At 39.1% G+C, this 25,775-nt stretch overlaps 1 protein-coding gene across 1 annotated transcript in view; it reads left to right on the top strand.

The window, feature by feature from the left end:
• LOC122801229 (mucin-4-like) overlaps nt 1–25,775 on the top strand; it is a 279,676-nt gene that overhangs the window by 193,624 nt on the left and 60,277 nt on the right. Inside the window, exon 19 of the mRNA XM_044070782.1 lies at nt 7,745–7,981. Within this exon, the coding sequence (XP_043926717.1) occupies nt 7,745–7,981 (237 nt within the window). The remainder of the gene's footprint in view (nt 1–7,744; nt 7,982–25,775) is intronic.

Consider the following 25,775-nt stretch of genomic DNA (forward strand, 5'->3'; position numbering starts at 1 on the left):
GCATATAATCTGACATGGTCAGTAGGAAACTGCTTACAAAAAATCCCTTACAAAAGGCATGCTATGCTTGATTGAGTATGTTACTGGATTCGCTATGGTGAGTCTGTTACTGGATTCACTATTGTAAGTGGAACACATGTGCACATCCCACCAACTCCATGGTGACACTTTGGCAGTAGGTCAGTAGTTTGTGGCATCAACTGGTGGATTTCCTTTTGCAAGGGACTCAAAAAGCTTCCTTCCATAACTGGGGGCATCCCATTTCCTGATGCTTCTAAAGCTTGAGTGGAATTGCTAAGGAGTCCAATGAAAGTTTAATGAGCCAGTGCAGAATAAGTTCAGGTCATTCAGATCTAGAGCCTTTGAAACAATTTTCTAGATGAAGTAGACACCGAATTCCTTAAGGAAGAATTTTAATTTATTGGACTGGGAGGTCTTCATCTAATTACATTCAGGATGTTTTTGGCTACCCTGGAGTCAGTTAGGTTTATGAGGAACATGGAGCAGGGCACACAGCACGCCGAAGTACAAGTTGTTTATGCACTGAATGTGATGCCTGCCCTTCTTGGGTGAGAAGTAGTATACTTTTGCCACTTTGTGACCTTCTTTGCAATGGTTCCTAAATGCTCTGTATTACTGTAATAGATTGGGAGACTTAGCTGATTTGTAGTTGACCCAAATTCTATCCATGTATGACTTTAGTAATTTAAAAGTTTTGTTATCCATGGTTATGGGATAATCTTAACTTTGGAAGCTTTGAAGAGGTCTATGACATTTGGGATTGCATGATTGTACAAAATAGAGCAGAGAATAATGAATGGCAGAGAGGTGATTGAGTCAAGCTTAGCAAGAATAGATCAGTTGTTAGATTTACTAATATGGTTTGTCTGATCTGGAATGACTTTTTTAACTGATTACTGTAATATATTTATTAGAGGGAGAAGCTTTTGATGGTAACTAGATAATAAATATTGTGTGATTATCAGTGATGAAGTCAAATATGAGGCCAATGGCAATTATATTAGAGGGGGTAAGAGAAAAAGCCTCCGTGGTCAACTCAATAATTCACCAAGGCAGTCTTCAGCAAAATCTTGAACAGTAAAAATGGCAACAACCACCAAAAAGTAAAGTCCAAGGTTTAATCACTAAACAGCATAAAACAACATAAAATCAGAGCAGCAACAATGATGTGTAAGCACTTTCAGGCTAATGCCCTCGAACTAGGCACTGAATTTAACTCATTTTTCATAGAAACTATTATTACCCTCACCAAGACATTTTCCAATAATAACCCAGCTGCTCTACACTTTCCCCTATCTAACGCACCTCATCTGTTTGAACTCAAACCCATCTCCACTAACTTTATAAAAAAACTTTTGTCCAAACTTAAACCTTGCTCTAAAGCTCCTGACAATATTCCCTCTTCCTTCTGTGCTTGCATTGCTCTCCCAATCAGCATCATTATTAACTGATCCATAAAAGAATCCTACATCCCTAAACTCTGGCGCTCAGCTTATATTCTTCCTCTTCATAAAGGAGGCAAAAATACCAGTATCTCAAACTTTCGCCCCATTGCTTTGCTCTCACCAATCTCCAAAATCCTAGAAAAATGCATCCACCTCCAACTTATGCCTTTCCTGACCCAAAACAATCTTCTCACTCCTACCCAGCATGGCTTCCGTCAAGGCCATAACACAATAACCGCTCTACTCTCTTTCCTAGAAACTGTCAGTCAAGCCTGAGATGCAGGACACTTAGTTTCTACTGTTTTACTCAAGCTGTCTAAAGCCTTTGATACTGTTTCCCACAAACACCTTCTCTGCCATCTCTCAAACCTTAATCTCTCACATAATGCTTTATCCTGGTTCTCCAGCTATCCATTAGACAGATCTCAGGCATTCAAATGGAAGAACTCCATCTCTACCTTCCTACCTACCCAACTGGCATACCACAGGGATCCATCCTTGAGCCATGCTTTTTAACATCTTCATCAATAACTTTCACACTGCTGTTCCTGATGCTAAAATCATTCAATACGCAGATGATTTAACCTTAGTCTGCTCTGCCTCAAACCACTCTGAATTGCTGACTAAAACCCAAACTGCCTTCTCAACAACTGAAAACTGGATGTGCCAAAACCACCTCTCTCTCAATGCAAATAAATCAAAGATTGTACTATTCCCTCCCACAAAGACCCTCACCTACAATAAAAACAACTTCAAAGTCTGTAGTCAAACCAACTCACCTATAGAAGTGGTCCCCTCTGCCAAACTACTTGGCTTTACTGTAGATGAACACCTGAAGTTTGATATCCATATTCAACAAAATATTAAGAAAACCCACCAAAAGCTAGGTATGCTGTCTAGAATAATCACTTTCTCTCTTTCTCTACTAGGCATACTCTGACCACTACTTATCTACTTCCTTCGTTATTATATGGAGCCCCTCTCTTAACCAACCTGTCCTCCTCTATCACCTCCAAACTAGAAAACTGCTACAATAAAATCTCTAAATTTGCCTCTAAATCTAAAAATACCACCCATCACTGCCTAACCCTACAATCCCTGAATTGGCTTGAACTCCCAAACTACCTAGACTATCTCCAACTCACTACTGCATATCGACTCATATTTCACCCAACAAAATGTCCCGCTTTAACTAACATCCTCCCCCCTTATACACTCAGCAGAGCTCTCAGATCTGAATATCGTAACTTAATTACTATCCATAAACCTAAACGTCCTGCTGGCCAACTTTTCCTATCTTTCTCACTAAGCAAAAAATGGAATTCCCTTCCCTCCACACTAAGAACCATACCAAACTCAGAAAACGTCAAAACCAAACTATTCAAACACCTGTCCACTAAATGGAAATGTACCTGCCTTCACCTAACCTAATCAAATGGGGTTCTCTCTCTGGTTCCCAAGCTTTACAACTCTCATAGTTATCTTCCTATGAGCCTGTCTAAGTTCGCAACAATTTCTATAGCTTCTCTCTAAGCTCTCAACAACTCCTACAGCTACCCTCACATAGCCCAACCTTGTAAATATTATAAATAGCATTCTACTGCTGATGTGTGTATGTAAAGCATATTTACATTTTCTTAAAAGGTTTGTATGTAAACTGTTTCCACACTTAACACATATCAGTTTTCCTCAAATTAAACTGTATGATCCCTACCTTCAAGCTTAATGAATTTGTTAACTATGCATGATATTGAATGCATTTATGAATAACTATTCTAGATAATATTATCTTTAATATTAACCATCAGTTGTATCTAAATTGTATAATGCATCTTGGAGCTTTTCTCCCCGGGCCTCCACTGAAAATGGCTCATTTTGGCCCAGTGGACTTCCCCGGTAATCAAACTGCAAATAAATAAAAAATAAATAAATGCCCTTCTTCAGACAATTAACTAAAAAATGAGAAACAGAAATACAGATGGTCTCGCCACGAATCCTAATAAATCCACATGGAAACCGGTTGCAACAAAACAGAACAATTTATTAGATGAAAACACAGAGATGAGCGCTTTCGCGTAGATGCCTCTACGCTTCTTCAGATAAAATAACTCCAAAAATATAACTCTTAAATACATAAATTGGCGGTAAAGTTACTCAGTTAAACAATTAAAAAATCAATTAACTAAAAAATATAGCAGTTTAAATAGTAAATAACAACCAATTAAAATCAGTAGTTTATCCGCCTTTTCTGTAGGGCTGGCTTTAGGGGAACAACATCATTCAGTCCCAGGAATCTATGTGCTGTTAACTCTATAATCCACCTTGTTTCATGATACTCTGTTTCATTCACCAGCCCCCCAAAAAAAAAAAAAACTCTTGTGTATACTCTGCATTACTGAAAACCTAAAATCATGTCCTGGAAACTGATGAATGGGTTGATATAAGGCATTATGCTCATTATGTAGCCTTATTGCAGACAAATGGTTTAATATTCCACTTTTTAACATACAATTTGTCTTCCCCACATAAAATCCTGCACATAATATATAGGTAGCTAAATATATCACATTCATAGTATTACAACTAGCATATGTAGGGAAATGATACACTCTATTAGTAATGGGGTGTGTGAATGTGGTATCTGTATTTATGTAAGGACATGCCTTACAGGTAACACAGGGTCTAGTCCCTTTACATCTAGATTTAACTTGAAGCTTTTTATTCCCTTTATTACATAATAAGTTCTTTAGGTTCTTATTCCTTCTAAAACCAAACATTGGTTCTTCCCCTATAACTTTCTTTATTTTTTCATCTGTAAGAAGAATTTTCCTATTTTTCCTCACTGTATCACATACCCCATGCATATTGTTGCTGAAAGTAAGCATCAGTCTTATTTTATGCTCCTGTCATGTAGAATTGTTGTTCATAACATTTTCCTCTCAGTCACATGTTAACCATGGCCACATCTTGTCCTTCCTTTGACCTAGTCTTTTCTGGATTTTCTCAAAAACCATAGTAGAGCATTGAATGTTACCTCCACCATGTTTGTCCTGTATAACACAAAATGTCTTAAAGTGAAGCTACAACATTAAAACTACACAGCAGTAATATATTAACAAATTCAATGTTTAAAAAATGACATTCTATATTTTCAGTGCTTTGATAACTAGATATTCTGGTCTCGATGTTTTGTACTTTGCTATTTAGGTCATTTAACTAAATGAAAGGAATCCACGTACATATAGGTTTACATTCCAAACCTTGAAGTGCTTTCAATCAAATGATCACATCACCAAACCAGAATGTTGAAAATAAAAACATCTTTTCACCCCCTTATTGAACCATGTTAATATGGATGGTTCGAAATTTGCTGTTATGGAAATGTGGCCATTGGATTAAATGTGCTGCTCGATGTTCAGTGTTGCAGTTCAAAGAGTTTCTGTTTGATGGTAGGCCACTTTGAAAACTACCTTTCGATGTTGCCATCTACAATTGAATGCACTTCATGAACATGAGAAGTAAACCACAGGTATTGCTCACTCTGCTTGAATCATCAATTAATTTACAGAGTGAATAGCGCCTTGGGAAATTTTTCATGAACAATCAGTGCTGGAAATGTCTAAAGACTGAAAATGAAGTGTGTTCGGATAAGGTAAGGCAAGGTAAGGATAAGTGAGTTTGGAATTTAATTTCAAAACTTTTTGATATACTGAAAGTTTCAGCATTTGGGGCAAGAGTGTGTTTTTACAAGTGTTTATGGGTTACGTTTAGAGTAAGGGCTGGGGAAGGAAAAAGATACGTGTGGTAGTGTTACAGAAAGGGATTTTCTAAGCTAAGATGTAGGGCTAGCTTTAGGGGTAGGGACAAAATTATGCTTAACTCAAATTGTGGATTTTCGGTATGTTCATTTTTGAAATTCCAGCATTGTCACTATGTTTCGATGCTTGTACATTTTAATAAATCAGCATGTAGCCACTCACATACTGTATACACAGGGTCTATATTAGAAGATTGAATGTTTAGGTGATCGAACACCTAAACATCGATTTTCTAATATCGAAAGCAAAAAAACGTTGAATTGCCGATTTAACGCAGGGAAAGATTTCCCTTGGCTGTTCGCCGGATTTTGCCATTTTGTGTACTGTAGAGTGATTTTGGAGTTAGTATATTTAGTTGGGGGGTGGGGGCACAGCCCCCTACTTAGTTTGGATGTAAAGTTATTTTTTTTTTTATTTTAGTGGCCAATGGCCGTGTTTCAATGTTTCTAGTTTCGATATTAGAAGATCGATGTTTAGGTATAAGATCACCTAAACATTCGATCTTCTAATATAGACCCGTCCACACTTACATATACATATAAATATGCATCTATGTATCTGTCTGTATATGGATTGACTCACATAATTTAGATGAAATCTATAAATGCCAAACACCACAAATGTTTGGACTTAACAGACAGAAGTACAAAACACTGACAATGAAAAAAAAAACAGAAAACAGCTTTATTTTGCAGTCTGTTTTTTGTGCTGGCTACATTCTGACAAGGTCATGATGAAAGCTTTCAGCATTTATACATGGTAGCCTGGCTTGCCTCTATTTTCCAATTTAAAAGACGTTGAAATTTTTACTGGTAAGATAGTCTAGCAAATAAACTTTACAACTGGTTATCAAAAAGTCTGATACAAGATGGAAATCCGTTGGTCAATGTTCTCTGATGTGTAAATGGAATGTGTCTACTACATAATTGCCAGTTCTCCCAACAAGCATTACCATTCTTCAACCCACAGGGAACAATTTTTTTTCATACTGTCCCTTTATATGGGCACAGACGGAAGCAAAATTACCCTCTACAGAAAGCCAATTGGATTTGTTTTTAATAGCCAAAATGGCATTACAATTAACATCCATGACAATGAACATTATGTTACTTTTCTCATCATCCTCTAGTAACTATCATACATGTCAAGACACAGTACTACTCTCTCAGATCACAAATCCAAGGTACACTGATGAGAATGACATTTGGTATGGTTTTAGGAGAGAAACTCTAAAACTAAATTTTTACTTGCCACATGTGACTGGCTTCTTTCTTAGGTCCTGAAATAAATTAAAGTATAATTAATTCAGAATTAAGTTTATCAAGCACTTGTAAATATAAAAGGAATGCATTTGTTTTAAGAATAAAGGCTAGTCACCCAACTGGCTGCCTTGTAGGTATTCAGTCATTATGACACAAGATTTATTGTTAGGGCTAACTCAGTTCTGATTAAACTAATTATTGGTACTGACACGGCTTACTTAATCTCCTTTCTTATCATGTCACTGTAATATGTATTGCTTTATTAGTGATGTTTATTTTGCCACCAGTGTTATGAGTAGATACGTCTGATTAAATTGGTTATCTGCATTATATAGCATTACTTAATCTCTTTTCTTAACATGGCAGACTATGTGTTTACTGCTTTCATTCCTCCTCAGTCGTATATCATGTTGTTGCAGTGATTAGGTACTTAGTGTTTCTCTATATTGTTGACATGTTGCAAAGTGCTCAATGTTTCATTATGGTACTGTAATCAGTAATATCTCTAGTAGTAGTATATCTACCTTTGCATGTATTTTAATTACTACATTAAATTATGTTTTATATTCTCTACATTCATATATACTAAACTATCCTTGTTCATTGATCTAGGTAAACTTGTACATTTTCATCCACAATCTCAGTTTTACATGATAAATATCTAATTTTGTCAGCCTTGTAGCTCAGGATGAGGCTGAAAAGAGACTTTGAACCAGCCCACATACCCTATAAACAAAAAAGTTACATTTGGTGTATCATTCGGCTAGAGTCTAGGAACTGTAAACCTAAGTAAAAAAATAACATCTGGTAAAGCATTTCCTTTTCAAAATGGAAGTACTGGGGCCAGATAAAGAAAAGAAAAAGAGACTAATTCAGTATTTTCTACCTTTGTATGCTTTTTCTTAATTAATTGACATTTTAGGTTATGCTTTGTAATGCTGTTTTTCTCTAGTCTTTCATTCTGTGGTTGTATATATAAAGAGAGCTTAATGCATTAATTTAGGTGTTTATTATAGAACAAAGGTAATTTTCATTATCTCTAATTCCCATTTCTCCTCACACACTACATCACCTTTATTATATATACTTTCATCACTGTGGGCTGCTTCTGCTAGCACCCCTATACAGAAACAAATGAAAAATCAAGGAAATACTTTTGAAGTCTCAATTAAATTTTAACTTTTTTTCTGTTTCACAGGGAGATCTGGAAGTAATACGCTTTTTACTACAAAGAATACCTATGAGAATTCAAACTTTACACCGACATTCACAGATCAATTGGCAACTTTAAATTCGTCATGGTATAATATAGTGCAAAATCAGTGTGGAGACAGTCCTCCGTGCATTTTTGATGCATTTATGACAAAAAATATAAACGTTGGACTGCAGACCAGAACTATGGAGTTTGTCTTCCGGCAAGCCAATTTAACACTCAGTAAGTAAAATAATAAAAATATTAATTTGGAATTGTGCAGGCTCTTTTTATGCAAAGTGTATCTACAACTAATCATTTATACCATTGTTTTTACATTTCTTTATTTAGTTTTGAATTCATGGCTGAAATGGCTAAAAGAAACAATGAAATGAACTTTGCAAAATGAAACATATATATGACAAACCCATTCCTTTCCTAATAACCATACTGTGGTTTTGTTTAAGTTTTGATCAGTGGCACATGTGAACTGTCCTAAGTTGGTGTACTGCAAGGACCAAATACCCTGTTGATATTGTATATTATAAAAAAAAAAAAAAAAGCAAAACAAAAGGGATCTTTTTTTGTTTATGTGCCAGACATGCATTATTATAGCAATAACCCACGCCTGGGTGTGGGTAATGCTAAATTTACCCACGGTTGGCGTGGTTTGGTCCCGAGGCGGCCCGAGGACCAAACAAAGCCAACCGTGGGTAATTTAGCATTACCCACACCCAGGCGTGGTTATTGCTATTATATGACATTATTTAAGAAAAGAAACTATTACTTTTCTTAAATAATGGCATAGTATAATGCCTGTTTACTGCCCTTCCGCAGATGTCTGGCATCTGCGGCAGTTCTGATGTACTGCGGCGCCTGCGCAGTACATCAGAGTTGTGAGCAAAGCAACGGAGAAAGCAAGATCTCTGTTGCTTTTTAGTCTCGCTATGTTAAATGAGTTTAACATAGCGAGACAGTTTTAAAATAAGCAACGGACATCTCCGTTGCTTATTTTAAAACTGTCTCACTATGTTAAACTCATTTAACATAGTGAGACACTAAAAAGCAACGGAGATCTTGCTTTCTCCGTTGTTTTTAAACACTGTCTCGCTATGTTAAATGGGTTTAACATGGCGAGACAGCTTTAAAATAAGCAACGGAGATCTCCGTTGCTTATTTTAAAGGTCTCGCCATGTTAAACCCATTTAACATAGAGACAGTGTTTAAAAGTTATACTAATGGAAAAAAGTCTGGGCGACCGGACCTTTTTCCATTAGTATAACTCGATTTACAACGGGCATGCTGGCCAATCAGCGTGCACGTTTTGGGGGGATCATGGTATAATAGAGATTAATTTCTTGGTTGTATGATTAAATATAAGATGCAGACACCCCTAAATCCTGCAATAAAAACATGCAATACATATCTCAGTTTTAAATTTATTTTAAAATTCAAATTAAAAGATGTTTAGATAAAATATTGTTTAATTTGCTGCTATTTAGCTAATATAACAGTATAGATGTGTATATCTAAAGGTTTTTAATTTATGATTTTTTCTTTACCTTTCTGTTTCAGTATCCTATATATATGAAACTGTACTGTGTTGTCTTTTTTTAAACAAGAAACATCATTATTAAATTATCATTTATGATAAAGGCAATCATACATTTATATAAACCATATTGACATAATCCTAGTTGCAAGCATTATACATTACAAGCAAGTGTATTCTGAACAATATTAGTGGAATCACCTGTAATTTGCTCAATGGCTTATTTGACATTGTAAAAGAAAAGCATTCATTTTAGACATGTAAGCCTGGGTTTGAAAGATGACAGCAATAACATTCATGCTGTTTTCTGATTTTTTTTCATAAGTTTCAGTTTGCAATACTAGAAATTGGCAACATCAAGGAGGTTACATTTGTCAAAATGGGAAAAAATTGACAACTCAGGAAACAATCAACACTCTCCATAGTATCATATGAGATTACAAGGCTGTCGACCTGGAAGTAATTTCAAGCTTAGCCTTTTAATCCCAATGTAATACCATAGATACTCTAGTCAATACCCAGGATTGTATGTATTAATGACTGCCCATGTCCAGGAGGGTTGTTGGCACAATCCCTGGTAAGAATTTAGGGTCCCCCATCCACTCGTCCAGGTTCCTTTTAAACAGTGTCATAGAGGTGGTCTGCTTCACATGAATTAGCAGCCTAGTCCAAAGATGCAGCAGTCAATTGGAGACAAATCTGTCCCTCCAGCATGTCTTATTCAAGTCACAGGCCATATTTAGGTCCCTAGAATGAGTAGCTCTTGTCCCATTTGATTTACGGATGTGCAAAAAATTCATTAGGTTTGGGTCAGAGTTTGCTCTATAAGCCAGGCATAAGTCTTCCCTAAGAAGTCAATATGATACTGAGTATTGTGACCAGGATGTTAGTCGGTCTGTGTAAGGCACGTGCTGAAGTCCCTTGATCTTCTTAGTTAGAAACCTCTGAGGTCTCTCCAATTGCTGCAGGTGCTCTGTACAGTAAATGCTGAAAGGGGCATTACACTGAATTATGTGCCTGATTAGTGATGAGTCTAGAGGGGTTATAACCTCCTTTGCTGTAGAAGCGATGCCTTTGCTAATCAAGTGTGCTATAGAGAAAGCCTTCCTTACTACAGTAGAAACATGATGATCAAAGCTAATGTCGCAGTTTACTTCTGATCCCAGATCTCTTACCACTTTGTAGGTACATAGGGTATTGTTGTTAATTTGATAGTGTGAAGGGACATTGTTTTACCAAAGGGAATAATGATGATGATAATGCATTTCTTTGAACGCAGTTTGAGACAATGAATAAGACACCTGTTGCTGTATAAGACCCTTCTAAAGTATACTGACATTATTTGGGGAGTCAATATTTGCACACAGTTTGTAGACATCTGCAAACTTGGTCAGCCACCACCCCTTAGTTCTAACATGAACTTCTGAGAAGTATATATCAAATGGTTTACTATCATTTTGTCGATTGCAGTTCGTGAGATTGACAAAATTTTGAATCTGACTATCACTGACTCTTTAACTTGAAAAAGAAAATGTTGGAACTGACAACAGTGAATGCAATACAGCATTCGCTGTTGTCAGTTCTGAAATTTAAATTCAGATCACACTATAGTGGGAATCGGGAAATGTACCCTTTCCCTCACTGTAGTGCGATCCCAAAGTTAGTATATTTAAGTAGCAGGGGGTGTGGGGGATGCAGCTAAACATGTTATTTACTGTGCAACGCACAGTAATGGTGTCCCCGGAAGTGTAGTGACTGCTCAAAAATGTCGAAGTCGACATTTACAATCACTACACTTTGAGGTTATTGTTGTTCGTTGTTTTAAGTTTCGAGGTTTTGCCTCAACATAACCATGATTTGCTGTTGTGCGATCCAGTTAAATGATAGTAAACCTATCAAACAGTGGGGGGCCTAGTACTGACCCCTGTGGCACCCCTCTGGTGGCAGGTCTGCTGGTTCATATGGAGTCACCACTTTGATCATGTGTGACTGGTTTGGGAGCCATTTGGGAACCCATCTTACAACAAATGGGTTTACATTCAGTTTGCTAAGTTTATTGGTAATGCCTGAGTGTGGGATTGTGTCAAATGCATTTGCCAAGTTTAACAGGCAGGATCTTCCCATGACAAAGCCAAACTGTGTTGGGTCTAGGGTTCGGAGGCCGCCTGTGTCTTCATTTTTGAGGTCTATGATGATACATTCCATGGCTTTACAGATGAGACAGGTCAGACTTATGAGTCTATAATCCTCTTGGTCTGTTGCTAAGCCACTTTTGTGGAGGGGAATAACTGTTGCTATTCTCCATACCACAGGAACAAAGTCAGTGGTTAGGCTGTGATTGAATAGGGTGCTTAATGGTGATGCTAGTTCATGTTTTAGTTTATTTTTTGGAAGACAGACTGGGGTGCTGTCTGGTCCCATAGGGGCTGTGTTTGTTGCCTTAGATAAGGGTTTAATGACCTGATGTTCAGATATGTAGGGGGTTTGCAAGGTTTGTGATAAGTTTGGAGGGGATAAGGGCATGAAATGTTCACCAAATCTGTCCGCTGGCAGGGTTGCTATCTATGCAGGATCAGTGTGTGTGATACCGTTAGTCACCAGTTCAGCACATGTTTTGGCTGTGATTGCTAAGTTTTTCTCAAAGTTAGCCTTAAAGGATTTGACATCTCTTATTTCCCGCTGAGGCTGAGGAGGGTGCTTTTCCATTGTTGGGGCCTCACAATAGATTTCTTAGAAAACAATTTTTTCCATTTGTTGTAACATTTGCTGATGTTGGATGTCCACCAGGGTAGCTTTTGTTTTACATAGGGCTCTGGCTTTGATTTTCTCTGGAACAGCCAAGTTTATACACTTATACAAGTGATTATACAGGGCTTAGTGTAAGCTCTGGTATAGCTACCACTTCCAGCTGGGGGTGAGGCTTGAAATGCATTTATACCTTCCCCTAGGAGGGTATAGTTTGCTTTGGTGAACTTCACCCTTTGTGAGTTCTGTTTGTAGTGCCAGTTCAAAGGTGACTGATTTGTGGTCAGATTTAAGTAATGAGGGTCCGACAGTTGTGGCAATGCATCTGTTTGTCATGTTAGTGTGGACCAGATCTAGTATGTTTGTTCCTCTTGTTGGGGTTTGAACAATTTGTTCCAGGGCATTTGAGTTAACAAAATTAAGGAACTTTTGCACTAGTGAGTTAGGGCTAAAGTAGATTTCCCATTTGATGGTGGGATAATTGAAAACCCCCATGACCAGAGTGTTTGGCAATATTTGGATTGACTCCAGTTTCGTCAAGTAGGCCTTGTGCACATCATGATACATGGAGAGGGATCTATAACTAGCTATGAATTGAATGGGGGGTCTTTCTCACAGTAATCTGAACATGGAGTAACTCCATGGAATTGTCCAGTCTAACTAGTCGGGAGGTGAACTTGTCTCTAATGTAGAAACACTGCCTTCTTTGGCTGTCACATTTTCATTTTGTGGTCTGAAGTTGTGAAGGGCATTGTAGCCATGCAAGGCTGGGATACTTTGTGAGACCTTGAACCAGGTGTCTGTGACTGCACAGACATCTACATCCTTCAGTGGCAGAAGTACTTCCAGGGTGTGCAGTTTTTGGTTTAAGCTTCTAGCGTTTAGCAGTATAACCCTTATTTTATTATGGTTGGTGTGACAAATGGAAATACTTCCAGCTCAGCTACCTAGAATTTTGTAAATAATGCTGTCATTTGTGAATATTAATATGATTTTTATAGAAATGTAACAGAAAGAAATACTGCCAACCCATCTGTCTGGAATTTTGTAAATAAGTCTATGTCATTTGTGAATATTGATATGATTTATACAGAAGTGTGTGTGCAAAGTATTGAGCTAAAATGTAACCACAGCATGCCCTATTGGAATAGAACAGGAATGTACCTGTACTAATGTGACTGTTTAGATGTATATGTTTAATTGAAACTAGAACATAGTTTCTTATGTTAATTTGCAAAACTTCAAGAAAATAAGTTGAAATTAAATAGTTTTACGATTGTGCTATAAAAGTTATCTTTCAGTCACAGTGCAGTAGCAGACACAATGTCTAGAGCTGGAAATTTTTTCTATTGTCTTATTAGGTCTGAGATGTAGAAGTGTTTTATTGTTTTATGACTTCCAGGATCTGTAACCATCTGAGAGATATGTATTTTTCACAGGGGAGATGCTAAAAATGCTTGTACTTTCTGACAATGGGGGTTTAGCTTGGGAACTGAAGTCAGGTGACAAAAAGTGATGTCATCCAATCTAACCAAGCAATAATATTTGATCTTAATTTAAGAACACTCTCAGAGAGAGACTGTGCATTTTGTATTTTGTCTTCGATCTAACAAGAATATCCACTCATCACCACATCTGCACTTGCCTTGGTGTAAGTTTTTAGGGAAAACTAACTCTTTTGGATTCAGATAGGAATATAGTAAAGTATAGCTTAGATGTTTTATTTATTTGAGACTGTCCTGCAATGTTGTTTTAAATATTTCCTGTGATTTTGAACTCTGAAGTAACTGTGATTGCTTACTGAGTATTTTCCTGTTTTTTTTATTTATTATTAAATATATTTAAAACCTTTCAATTGTGGCTGGTGTGTTTAGAGATATTTAAGCTCTTAGCATACTTGCATATCTGTTTGGTTGCACTGTACAGACCACTCCTAATAGCTCGGTACTTGATCAAACTACCATTTGGATTAATAGTAACATTACACAGTAAGACTGGGTACCCTTTGTTAAGGGCCTAAAGTAGCTGATAAGAGTTGGCTGCTGGCAGTAAAAACTACCTTATAATCTGAGGCAGAAGGGGGCATTGTTAGTAAACCTGTGCCAGCCTCTCCCAGCTGTGTGTATATCTGTGTGTGTGTGTGTGTGTGTGTGTGTGTGTGTGTGTGTGTGTGTGTGTGTGTGTGTGTGTGTGTGTGTGTGTGTGTGTGTGTGTGTGTGTGTGTGTGTGTGTGTGTGTGTGTGTGTGTGTGTGTGTGTGTGTGTGTGTGTGTGTGTGTGTGTGTGCTTGTATATAAAACAAATCTCAAAGTGTGTGTGTGTCAGCTACCTGGGCAGGGATACGTAGCACTGGTTGGACAGAAAGGGTGCTAGAGGTCTTAGCTTGGCCACTCAGCTGAGATCACAAGCCTATAGCTGTGCCAGTGGGGAGTCTTATTGGGGATCTGGAGAAAGAGGGAGAAACCAGACCCAGACCTCTGATCTCTGTGTGCTCTTAAGAGAAATTGCACTTTACTGTGTGTGTATACTTATCATCCTTCCAGTTTGTACATCCCCCACTGTTGCCAGTGGTGAGAATTGATGCTCCTTGATTACTGGCTAGTGTTGGGGCATCGCAACTGGTAATTTTCATGTCAGCAATTTTATTTTTGAGACCCTGCCTAAAAAAGGCACTATGGGGGAGGCAAGAGCCTTTGCCAGCAGCTGAAAGCCTGTTGGTGCCAGGTGTAAACCATCTCTGACAAAGCAAGGAGGTTTATCAACCATGTCATCCCAGGCTGACATAAAGTGGATCCCCATTGAATGACACCAAAAACTAAGCCATTTATTGAAATCAATCATATTTTGTTTATAATGTGGTATCATTTTAGATGAGGGTAATATGCTGTTCAAGACTAGGGACATATTTGCCTGAGACACATACTTGGAGAGCTCAAGCATGTCTCTCTTTATATAGTCCAGTGAGGTACATCTCAGGTTGTTCACTCCAACATGAGCTATGAAAGAGTCGTAGTCATACTTGTTACTGAGAGACCTGAGTGCACTTGTGATCTGATGAATAATGGTAGTGGACAGGTAGCTGATCCTGACATTCTCCTTATCTAACCTGGTGAGTGGGACATCCATGTGTTTCACTATGGAGTCTCCAATGACAAGAAAATTAGTTTTTTCAGTGTTATGCCTTAAAGGCTTTGTAAGTGAGACACTGATGTTGCTATGTGTCTTGGGTGCTGTGGGAACTGTGTTAGTTGTGGCAATCTTGTTTTGGTAAGGTTTTTGAGAGAACATTCCATGTATAGGTTCATAGGTTAGTACTAGGCTATTGGCCCTAGGGCCTGTACCAGCCTAGCTATAACAATTCCCTGACTATTTTTTCCCACACCATCTACTTCCCTAGACCCCTGTCTAGCAGGGTGACTGATGTGATCCCTGGGGTGTATTTTCTGTCTCCCATCCAATCATCAAGGTTCCTTTTGAAGAGGGCCAAAGAGGCACTCTGCTTGACATGTATGAGCAGTCTAGTCCAGAGTCTGGGGAGTCTCTGGGTCAGGAACCTATCCCTCCAGCATGTTTTGTTCATTGTGATGACAAGGTTTAGATACCTGGAGCGTGGGATTTCTTTAAGTGTAGCATGTCCAACAGCTCTGGGTTTGACATGGCCTTGTATGTTAAACAGAGATCACCTCTGAGTAGATGATATGCGACAGAGTATAGGTGGAGTTTTTTTGACAGTCAGCATAGGTCATTTGCTTTATGCCTGTGATTCTTTTAGTGAGGTATTTCTGTGGCCTTTCCAGTTGTTGCAGATGTCATGAGAGGTACATACCAAACAGGGCATTGTATTCTATAATGGGTCTAATGAGGGATGAGTACAGTGGGACAATGACCTCCTTTTTTCTGGATGAAAAGCCCTTAGTGATGAGAAGTGCCACATAGAAGGATTTCCTGACTGTTGTGGCGATGTGGTTATCAAAGGTGAGGCCACTATCCACCTGTGTCCCTAAGTCTCTTATCACACTTTTGGTGTTTAGTGTACTGCCACCTATGTGATAATTCATGGGTACATGTTTTTTCCCAAAGGGGATTACTATACATTTCTTGGCATTGAGCTTGAGCCCATGGCTCTTGCACCAAGCATCTGTTTTGGTAAGGCCCTTTTGTAGAATATCCAAATCATTTGGGGATTCAATAATGGCTCCCAGTGTGCAGTCATCTGTGAACTTTGTTAGACAGAGTCATTTAGTGTTGGCCTATACTTTATGTTGATATATGTGTTGGATGCCTATTGTGTGTATGAGTAGTGGTACTGTGTGCATGAGTAATGGTGGGTGAGCTGACAACCTCTTCAACATTACTATTTTGAGTGTGAGAGAGTGGGGATTCAAGATTCTTGGTGTAGATACATCTCTCACACTCTGTACCAGAGTGAGTTATTAGTTGAGGGTTGTCACTGTACATAAGGCAATTGCTACACTGCCTCAAGACACCCAAGTCAACAGGGCTGGCAGGAGAAACAAGGGTAGTCCAACGGTTCATAATGCAAGGTTTGAAGAACTAAGACAAATGGGGTGCTTTCAGGGCTGATATAGGAGGTGCTCTGCAGATGGATTTTTCTGATGGGGCTTAAGGCTGATGGTTTAATAGGTCATAGCTCACTAGCAATAATTCTTGGGCCAGAGATGTGCTAAAGATGAGGACTTCACTAATGTACTACAGCTGTATCGAAGGGAAAAATTGTTGAAATTATCTGTCCGGCTATCATCTATAGCTCACAACTGTGCAGCAGTGAGTTGTGCTGGGTGACGTTCAAACAAGCAGAAACTAGCTCAAATGTGAGGCTTAAATACCAGAAGCTAAAAACTTAAAAAAAAAATTTTAAAAATGCAAAAGAACCAATGAGGGTGCTTACTTCAAGCCCTAGGAAGTCATTGCTTTCACTTCAGGGCAAAACAAAATGGTGGCCATTTCTGCAGCAGGAGTTTTGGCTCCTATTGCTGCTTCTGTTATTACTGTTTCTACTTTGGATTTTTATAATGTTTGTGTCTTTTTCACCTGTATCTTCTTTGTCTGGTTTTCAGACCTCTGTTGAAGGTTCTACTGTTTTGAAAGATGCTGATAATTTGACTTTACTTGACTGGGGTGATTCTGTGAAACTACAGGATTGTTCTCAGACGTCTAGGGTTTGCTGTTTTAGCTCCTCCAGTGGAAAAGCCAGCTACTTCTTCTAGTTCTCTAGCTTCTGTTGCCTCTACTGTTGTTTCTAAAGCTAAATACTATGCTTCTGTGGTAACTTGGGTCTACTGGACAGGCAAGGAGTGTTTCTAAGCCTAAAATCTGCTTCAGGCCAGCCTTTATCATGAAAGTTTACTTAGCATTCTTTTTTAAAGCCTTTGTCTGTTTCACTTCACTCTTTGTGTGATATTATTCTTGGGGGGAAGGATGCTTTTGCTGATGTTTATTTTGAAACTCAAAACTCTACTTCTGCTTTTGTTTTCAGTTTTTCTAAGCATAATTCTCAGAAGCCTTGGTCTGACTATGTGTTGTCTGAAGCAGATATTTATTATAAGTGTAACATTATTTTGTATTTTCATTCTATTACTGAGGCTCATGTTACAGAGTTTTTGCTCTCACATTGTGCAGATATTTTTTTCTGTGAAAAAGTCTTTTGATACTGATGCTGGTGGTGTTTGGGATGCGGCCTGGTAGGTCTGGGTAGCTTTACATGTGCTAGATACTGGAGTTTCCCATTTGCCTGGTGTTTGTTTATTGGCTGGTCAGAGGGGTATTTTGAAATATACAGTACAACCTAAATCATGCGTCTTTTGTGGTAATTTCTTACATTTGATGTCTGCATGTCCTTCTAGGAGATGTACTCATTGTGGTTCATCTGAGCATTTTGCTAGGGCTTGTCCTCAGTGGTGTCATTTGTGTGTATGTTCCCATGGGGACTCTGATTGTCCTGCTGTGCCTCCTGCAGTCTCTGCTTCAGCTGAGGCCTCTACTGTTTTGCCTGCTACTGGCTCTGAGCTGGCTTCTAGTGTTGTGCCTGCAGATGTTTCTTTGCAGCAGGCTGTTGATCCCATTCCTAACCCACCACCTCCTCCTTTACCAGCTTAATTTCCTGTAACTCCTGCTGGGGATTTTGGGGTGGTTCTTTGCATATTAACTCACCAGGCCCTGTAGTTACTGGCCTTTCTGCTGGGATTCCCTTTCACCTATTATTTATGTTGTTCCTATGGGAACTGAAATGTTAGTATCCAATAGGAGGTTGCATGAGGTGTCTAATGCTTCTTCCACTGATGCCAGTACTAAGGTGTTGGGCTTCTCAGAGGGTGTTGGTTGTGTGGCAGATGTTAGTTTTGATCTGCCTGAGTCCCAGTCAGAGATTTTAAGTTCCAAATGGGAGATCTTTAAGGCTTAAATGCACTAAAAGGGCTTTGGATGATGATTCTAGTTCGGTTGCTGACAGCTGATTTGTCTTTTTTTTTTTTGTAATGTAAATGGTATGGTGTCTTTATCTAGGCATTTGTGTATTCTTGGGTTTCTTCCCTTTCTTCTGATATTATTTGTTTGTTAGACGTGGGCAAAGTACCTTCTGCTTCTTGTTTACAATGGGAAGTTTTGTGGGGGGAGGGGGGTTGGACTTTGGGGACTGATCGCCAGTCTGGCATTGTGGTTATGTATTATAAGTCTTTGGTGGTGGTTAGGGATGTTGTTCATGTTTTACCTGGTAGGACATTGGTAGTAGATTTATTGTGTAGGCATTCTTTTATACATTTTGTTATCGTCTATGCCTTTATTTCTGTAGCTGAACACGGTTTATTGTTTCAGCTCTTTTGGCCTTATTTTCTTATTGTGCCGACTTTAAATGTGATGTTATACTATGGGATTCCAGATCTAGGCAGGACTCTAGTGTTCATTGTTGCTAGGATATTTTATGCCTGGCCTCCCTTTCTGTGCGCAGCCCGGATGCTTTTATTTATTTTCAAGGCACTGCATGCACCCATATTGATCATTGTTCTTGTTCTGCCACCTTTGCTGTAGTTTCTTCCTCTTTGTCTTTTATACCCTTTACTGACCACTGTGCATTGTTATTTTCCTTTGGTATTTCCTCTGCCTTATCTAAGGGTAAGGTTTTGCTTAGATATACTGTTCCCTGGACTTTTTTCTGCATCATGGTGATTGGCCTTTAAGGAGAAGGTTGTTGCTTGTTATAATTGGTTTACACATTCTTATTATTTTCAGTTTAAGTGGTCTTCTGATGCCATGTATGTTGACTTTCAATCTGCTTTGCATCAGGACCCTGCTAGTGCTCTTTAGCATCTTTGTGAGCTGTATTGGCACAATATTGCTGGTGTCAAGGTAGTTATTGGGAACCTGGCTCACCTCTTTAAGGGTAGGGATGAGAAATGTCTTCCTTATGTGGGCAAGTGTATGCTTAGGACACAAACCTTTACTGATAGTTTGATAGCTTTTTCTGGTGATGTTGTTACTACTAAAGAAGGTATTTTGAATGAAGTTAATTCTTATTTGTCTTCCTTATATGGTGGTAAGGTTTTTCCTGCTGAGTCATGGACCATTCCAGTGATGCTGGCTGCTTTTAGGGGTGCTCTTGATGCACCTGTTACGTTGTTTGAAGTTCACTGGGCTATTTCTTCTTTTAAGGTTGATTCTGCCCCAGAGTGGGATTGGCTTTCATATAATTTTTACTGCTCTCTTTCTGATGTTCAGTTATCAGTACTAGTTCAGTTGTTTAATGAGTGATTTTCTTATGGTTTTTCCCATCCTGATTTTTTGTGCATTGCCCTTGTGTTTCTCTGAAAGAAGGGTGACCAATTGGCACCCTATTTCCTTGTGCAACACTGATTACAAGTTGTTTTTTAAAGTTTTGCAGTTGTACCTTCATTCTAAGATGCATTTTCTTTTGGATCCCAAGATCTATGGCATTTCAGGCAGGCCTCTGCAGGATTTGTTGCTTTTGCTGAGTCTGTTACTTCTTATGTTCACTCTTCTCCTTCTGCTTTGCTGCTTTTTGTGACCTTACTAAGGTATTTGATAATTTTAGCCATTTTGAAAGCCTTTAGATTTGGTTCTCTTTTTCTCCAGTGCATTTCTTCTATTTATTCTGCTTCAGTTACTGTTCCTGTGGAGAATGTATGGTTAGGTGCAGAGGTTGCTGTGAAGAAAGGTGTGCATCAGGGCTGCCCTTTGAGCAGTTACCTCTTCACCTTGGTGGTGAGTGCAGTGTTTTTGAAGGTGTGGGCCCATTTTTCTTTGGCTCTGTTTTCTTTTTCCTGCTCTGGTGTTTTGGTGCCTCGTTTTCTGTCCTATGCAGAAGATGTAATGGTGTTTGCTGAGTCTTCTGCTGTTTTGCTGACTTATATGCACTGTTTTTCTTTTATTTTTTTACTGGTGAGTCTCTCTCTTAATCTTGCCAAATCAGGTGGTTTTGGTGAAGTCCTTTGTGTTGGGGGGGTTTCTTTTTCTTCTGCAGGCCTCCCCATTTTGGGTGTGCCTTTGGTACTCCTCCTTATATGCTGGAGTCTCGCGAGCGTCTTCTTGATAAGGCTTATCAGTGATTAGTTTTTTTGGTGTTTCTTTCCATTGTCTTTTTATAAGAAAGTTTATTTGTTAAATGGTACTTTATTGTGTACTTTGGGGTATGCTTTTTTTATTTGTTTCCCCATTCCTGATCTTCCCATCTTTTGACTGAAGTTTTTCATTGTGTTTGGAAGACTTCTTATACACTTGTGTGAAGGGGTATTTTGTACTCTCCTCCTGCTTCAGATGGTGTTGGACTGTGTCACCCTGTTCTTTTCCTGTACACTTCATTTCTTTTTTTCCTGTTTTGTGGCATTTTCTGGCTACTTACCTTTCTTTGCTTGGCCACTTGATCCCGGCTTTGTCTAGCCAATTTTGGTAGACTTGCTTGGCTGGGAAGTGTGCATGGAGAGTCCCCTCTGGGGAACTGCAGGAAGTCCGGTCATTTCTGCTTGGGTGGCATGCAACCTTGAGTACCCTTCCTCCTTTCAGGTAAGAGTGGAATTATTCTCATTTGACCTGTTTCTATGCCATTAATGGGTATCAGGATTATTCCCCTTGGAGGTTATAGGGGTTGAGTCGACACAGGCAGCATTATGCCTCTTTGCCACATTAGGGTGATTATTTGTGGCGTTGCCCCCTTGATAAGTTGCCAATGAGGTCTTCTTATGTTTTTCATTTAGTCGGGTTTAATCATGTCTGGCTTTTGAGAGGATGTATAACATAGCTATTCAGTGCCCCATTTGTTTCCCATTACACTCAATTTGTATGTGGTTTATGGCTGTGCCTGGACATCAGCGGTTGCTCGGGCAAATGTTCTCTGATGTCTACTCTGAGACTTCTTTGGCTGCCCGTTGTGGTGAGGTTCTTGCTAGAAAAGTTCTATCTATGCCCTCTTTACCTGCTCAGTGGAGGATGTGGTTGTGGCACAAGGGGTGGGGTGTTGACATTGTCCAGTTTGATTGTTTTGTTTGCCACACCATTTTTTTTTTGTTGTTCTTGCATTACAGGAGGTATTTCTTTTTGTGAGAGCTTTTGCACTGGTATTTTTTTTATGTCAGTGCTTTTCTTGTTTAGGTGTTTATATCTCCTGTTTTGCATGACTGGACTGTATTTTATAGCTACTGCACTTTTTTATGAACTTCCCCAGCATTTGTTTACTCCTGCAACCATTTTCTTTTTGCTGTTTACAGTGATTCAGGATTTTATGGATTTGATGTGGTCTTTTTTTTTTTTTTCTTGCTTTTGTACATTTGTTTTCTTTGGGTTTTGTGTCTGGATATTACCAAGATTTCATATTTGGTAGATTTTTTACTCCTGAAGTAGTGTTTTCGGTTCTCTTTCTTTGCTAGTATGTTTCTCCTTTGTTAGGGATTTTCTTGTTAGGGCTTCTTTCTGCTTCTTTTCATTAATGTAGGACTTTGCGTGGTTTCATACGGATTGCCCTTCATTCTTTTTCTTTGGCTGAAGATTTTGTTTTTTGTCAGGGTTTTTTAGTCCTACATGGTTGCTGTTGTTTCCTTTCACTGTTTGTGCATTGTTGTCTCTTGCTGTTTTCCCTTTCTTTTTCTTGGTCGGTATGACTCCAAGCCCTAGGAAGTCCTTGCTTTCACTTCTGGGTGAAGCAAGATGGTGTTTCTGCTATGAGTACTGCAGCTAGTGTTTCTGCTTCTCCTGTTTCTTCTACTTTGCCTTTTATTACTGATTTATAGCCTTCTTCTCATTTAATAACTTTTTCTGTGTCTCAGTCTTCACATGCTTCAGCTGTGTTGTATCTGCTTGGTTGAGGTGATGAAATGGACTTTCAGTACAGTTCTTTGGCTTCTGCAGTTTTGGCTCCCCCTACAGCTCTGCCAGTTACTTCTGCTAGTGCTGTGGCTTTGCTTCTGCAGTTGTTTCTGAGGTCAAGTCTTATGGCTGCTGCAGGAAAAATGACAATTTCTGCTTCTGGGAATCAGTCTAGCTGCCTGAGGCCGTTTAATATTGTTTCTAGGCCTTTGGTTCTTTTTAAGTCTGCATCAAGTCAGTCTTTTTTTCATGTAAGTTTATTTGGCATTCTTTACTGAAACCATTGTCTGTGTCTGTTCAGTCTTTGTGTGTTATTATTCACTGGGGGAGGGATTGCTTTGTCTGTGTCTGTTCAGTCTGTGTGCTGTTATTCATTGGGAGAGGGGTGCTTTGTCTGTGTCTGTTCAGTCTGTGTGCTGTTATTCATTGGGAGAGGGGTGCTTTGTCTGTGTCTGTTCAGTCTGTGTGCTGTTATTCATTGGGAGAGGGATGCTTTGTCTGTGTCTGTTCAGTCTGTGTGCTGTTATTCATTGGGAGAGGGGTGCTTTGTCTGTGTCTGTTCAGTCTGTGTGCTGTTATTCATTGGGAGAGGGGTGCTTTGTCTGTGTCTGTTCAGTCTGTGTGCTGTTATTCACTGGGGGAGGGGTGCTTTTATGATGTTTAGTTTGAAGAGCAGGAGGCTGCTTCTGCTTTTGTTTCTCATTTTGCTACACTTAAACATTAGCAGCCTTGGTTTGATTTTGTGTTTCTGAAGTGGCTGTTTTTGTAAGTGTAAACTTATTTTGTATTTTCGTTCTATTTATGTTAGAGAAACAGAAGTTAGGGGTATTTTTTTCTTGGTGTGCTGATGTTTTCTCTATTAAGAAATGTTTTGATTCTGATGCTGGTGGAGTTTGGGATGGTCTGTGGGAGGCCTAGATGGCTTTGCATGTCCTTGATTCTGGTGTTTCCCATTTGCCTGGTGTATGTTTGTTGTCTGGTCAGGGAAACATTTTGAGGTATGCAGGTCAACCCAAGTCCTACTTTTTTGTGGTGATTTTTCTCACTCGGTGTCTGATTGTTCTGCTAGGAGATGAACTCATTGTGGTTCCCCAGCACATTTTGCTAGAACTTGTCCACAGTGGTGCCTTTTATGTTCTTGTTCTCAAGTTGATTCTGTTTGTCCTGCTGCACCTTCTGTATTACCTGTTTCCCTTGACTTCTCAGACTTTACTTTCTACTGCTGCTGTGGTCTTCCCCAGTGCATGCTGTTGTCTGTGTCCCTTGCCCCCCCTTCTGTCTTTTTTCCTACTTATGTTTCCTCTCTGGAGGGGTCCTTTCTGCCTTATTTGCTTTCTACTCCTCCATGTCCTATTTCTGTTGCTTCTGGTTCTCATGTGCCTCTTTCTCCTGTTGTTTTTGTTGTCCTACTAGTACTGATATGTTAGAGTCTAATAGTAAATTACTTAGTATGTCTGATACCGCTTTTACTGGTGATGGTATTGCTTCTAATGACACTGTTAGTTGTGAATCTGACCTGTGTACTGATATGGATGATTCTCAGCAGTGGACCTCAGCTTCTAGGCACAGACATGTTAGAAACAAGTGGCATAGGAAGGGTTCTGAAGGGGTTTCTCATGCTGGTACTGATGGCTAACTTATCGATGACTTTTTGTAATATTAATGGTATGGTGTCATTGCCCTGGCATTTGACTGTTTTTTTTCCTGGGTTTATGCCTTACCCTTTGACATTGTTTGTCGGTTGGATGTGGGAAGGCTTTCCTCTGTTCATTGTTCTTAATGGGAAACTTTTTGGAGGGATGGGGTGGTTTGATCTTTGGTACAGATCTTTGTCTTGTATTGGTTACTGTATCATAACTCCATTGTGGTTGTTAGGGGTGTTATTCATGTTTTGCCTGGTAGGGGTTTGGTGGTGGAATTGTTGTTGTGTAGGCATTCTTTTGTAAGTTTAGTGATTTATTTACAGTGTTATTCCAGTGTCTAAACATTGCTTATTATTTCAGTGTTTGCAACGTTATTTTTTTATTGACTGTCCTATTCTTTTTTTTTTTTGGTAACTTTAACTGTGGTATATTACTATACCAGGGTCAGACAGGACTCTAGTGTCTGTTTTTGTAAGCACGTTTTACGTTTGGCCTCTCTTGCTGTATATAGTCCTCCTGCCTTTACTTACTTTTATAGGACTGCTTGCACCCAAATTAGAGTCTGTTGCCTCTTTTGTTCATGCTTCTGATTTTGCTGTGCTGCTCTTTTGTGACCTTACCAAATCATTTGAAAATGTTAGTCATACAGTCTTGTTGGCCATCTTAAAGGCTTATTTGGTCCACTTTTTCTTCAGTGTATTGCTTCCTTTTATTCAGCTTCTGTTATTACTCCTGTGGTTAATGGATGGATGGGATATGAAGTTGCCATGAAGAATGGTGTGCGTCAAGGTTGTCCTTTGAGCAGTTATCTTTTTACTCTGGTGGTGGGTGCTGTGTTTGTTAAGGTGAGGGTGCACTTTTCCTTGTCTCTTCATGTTCAGGAGTTTTGGTGCCTCATTTTCTGTCTTACGCAGATGATGTTACTATTTTTGCAGAGTCTTCTATTCTTTTGCTTTAGTTGCAGTATTTTTTCTTTTGTTTTTTTCATTAGTGGACTTTTCTCTTAATTGTGATGAATCATGTGGTTTTGGTGAAGTTCCCCACGTTGGGGATGTTTCTTTTGCTAGCACTGGTATGTCTATCTTGGGTGTGCCTTTTGGTTCTCCTTATTTCTCTGAGTCTTGTTAAATGGTGACTCTTTGGGACTTTAGGGTATATTTTATTATGTGTATTTATTGCCTCATTCCACTTCCTATACACCTGTTAGTATGGGTATTTTGTATTCTCCTCCTACTTCTGGTGCTGTTGCCTAACTGCATCCTGCCCTTTTTTTTTTTTTTTTGTACACTTTGTTTCTTTTTCCTCTATTGCGGCATTTACAGGCTGCAGATCTTTCTTTGCTTGGCTGCTACCTCCCAGCATTGTCTGGTCAGTTTTGGCAGACTCATTTGGCTGGTAAGCATGCATGGAGTGTCCCTTCATTAGAGCTGTAGGAAGTCCAGTCTTTGCTGCTTGCCTGGCATGTGTCTTTAGACTTCCTCTCTTCCAGTAGGAAAGGATGGTATTCTTCTCTTTTGTCCCAGTTCTATGCCTTTAATGGGTATCAACATTATTCCCCTTGGAGATTGTTGGGTTTGAGTCAGTGTAGGCAGCATTATGCTTTGTTTCTTCCTTGGCAGGTTTTAGAGACAGCAGAGCATGTGTTTCTTCATTGTCACAGGGTGGCTGTTATTTTGGGAGGCTGTACAGCATCATTATTCAGTCCCACATGTGTTTCCTCTCACTGTTGAGAAATATTTTTATGAGGACTATGGTTGTGCATGGATGCC

Source organism: Protopterus annectens, chromosome 4.part1 (assembly GCF_019279795.1).
Source record: "Protopterus annectens isolate FY-2018-M chromosome 4.part1, PAN1.0, whole genome shotgun sequence".
Classification (NCBI taxonomy): Eukaryota; Metazoa; Chordata; order Ceratodontiformes; family Protopteridae; genus Protopterus; species Protopterus annectens.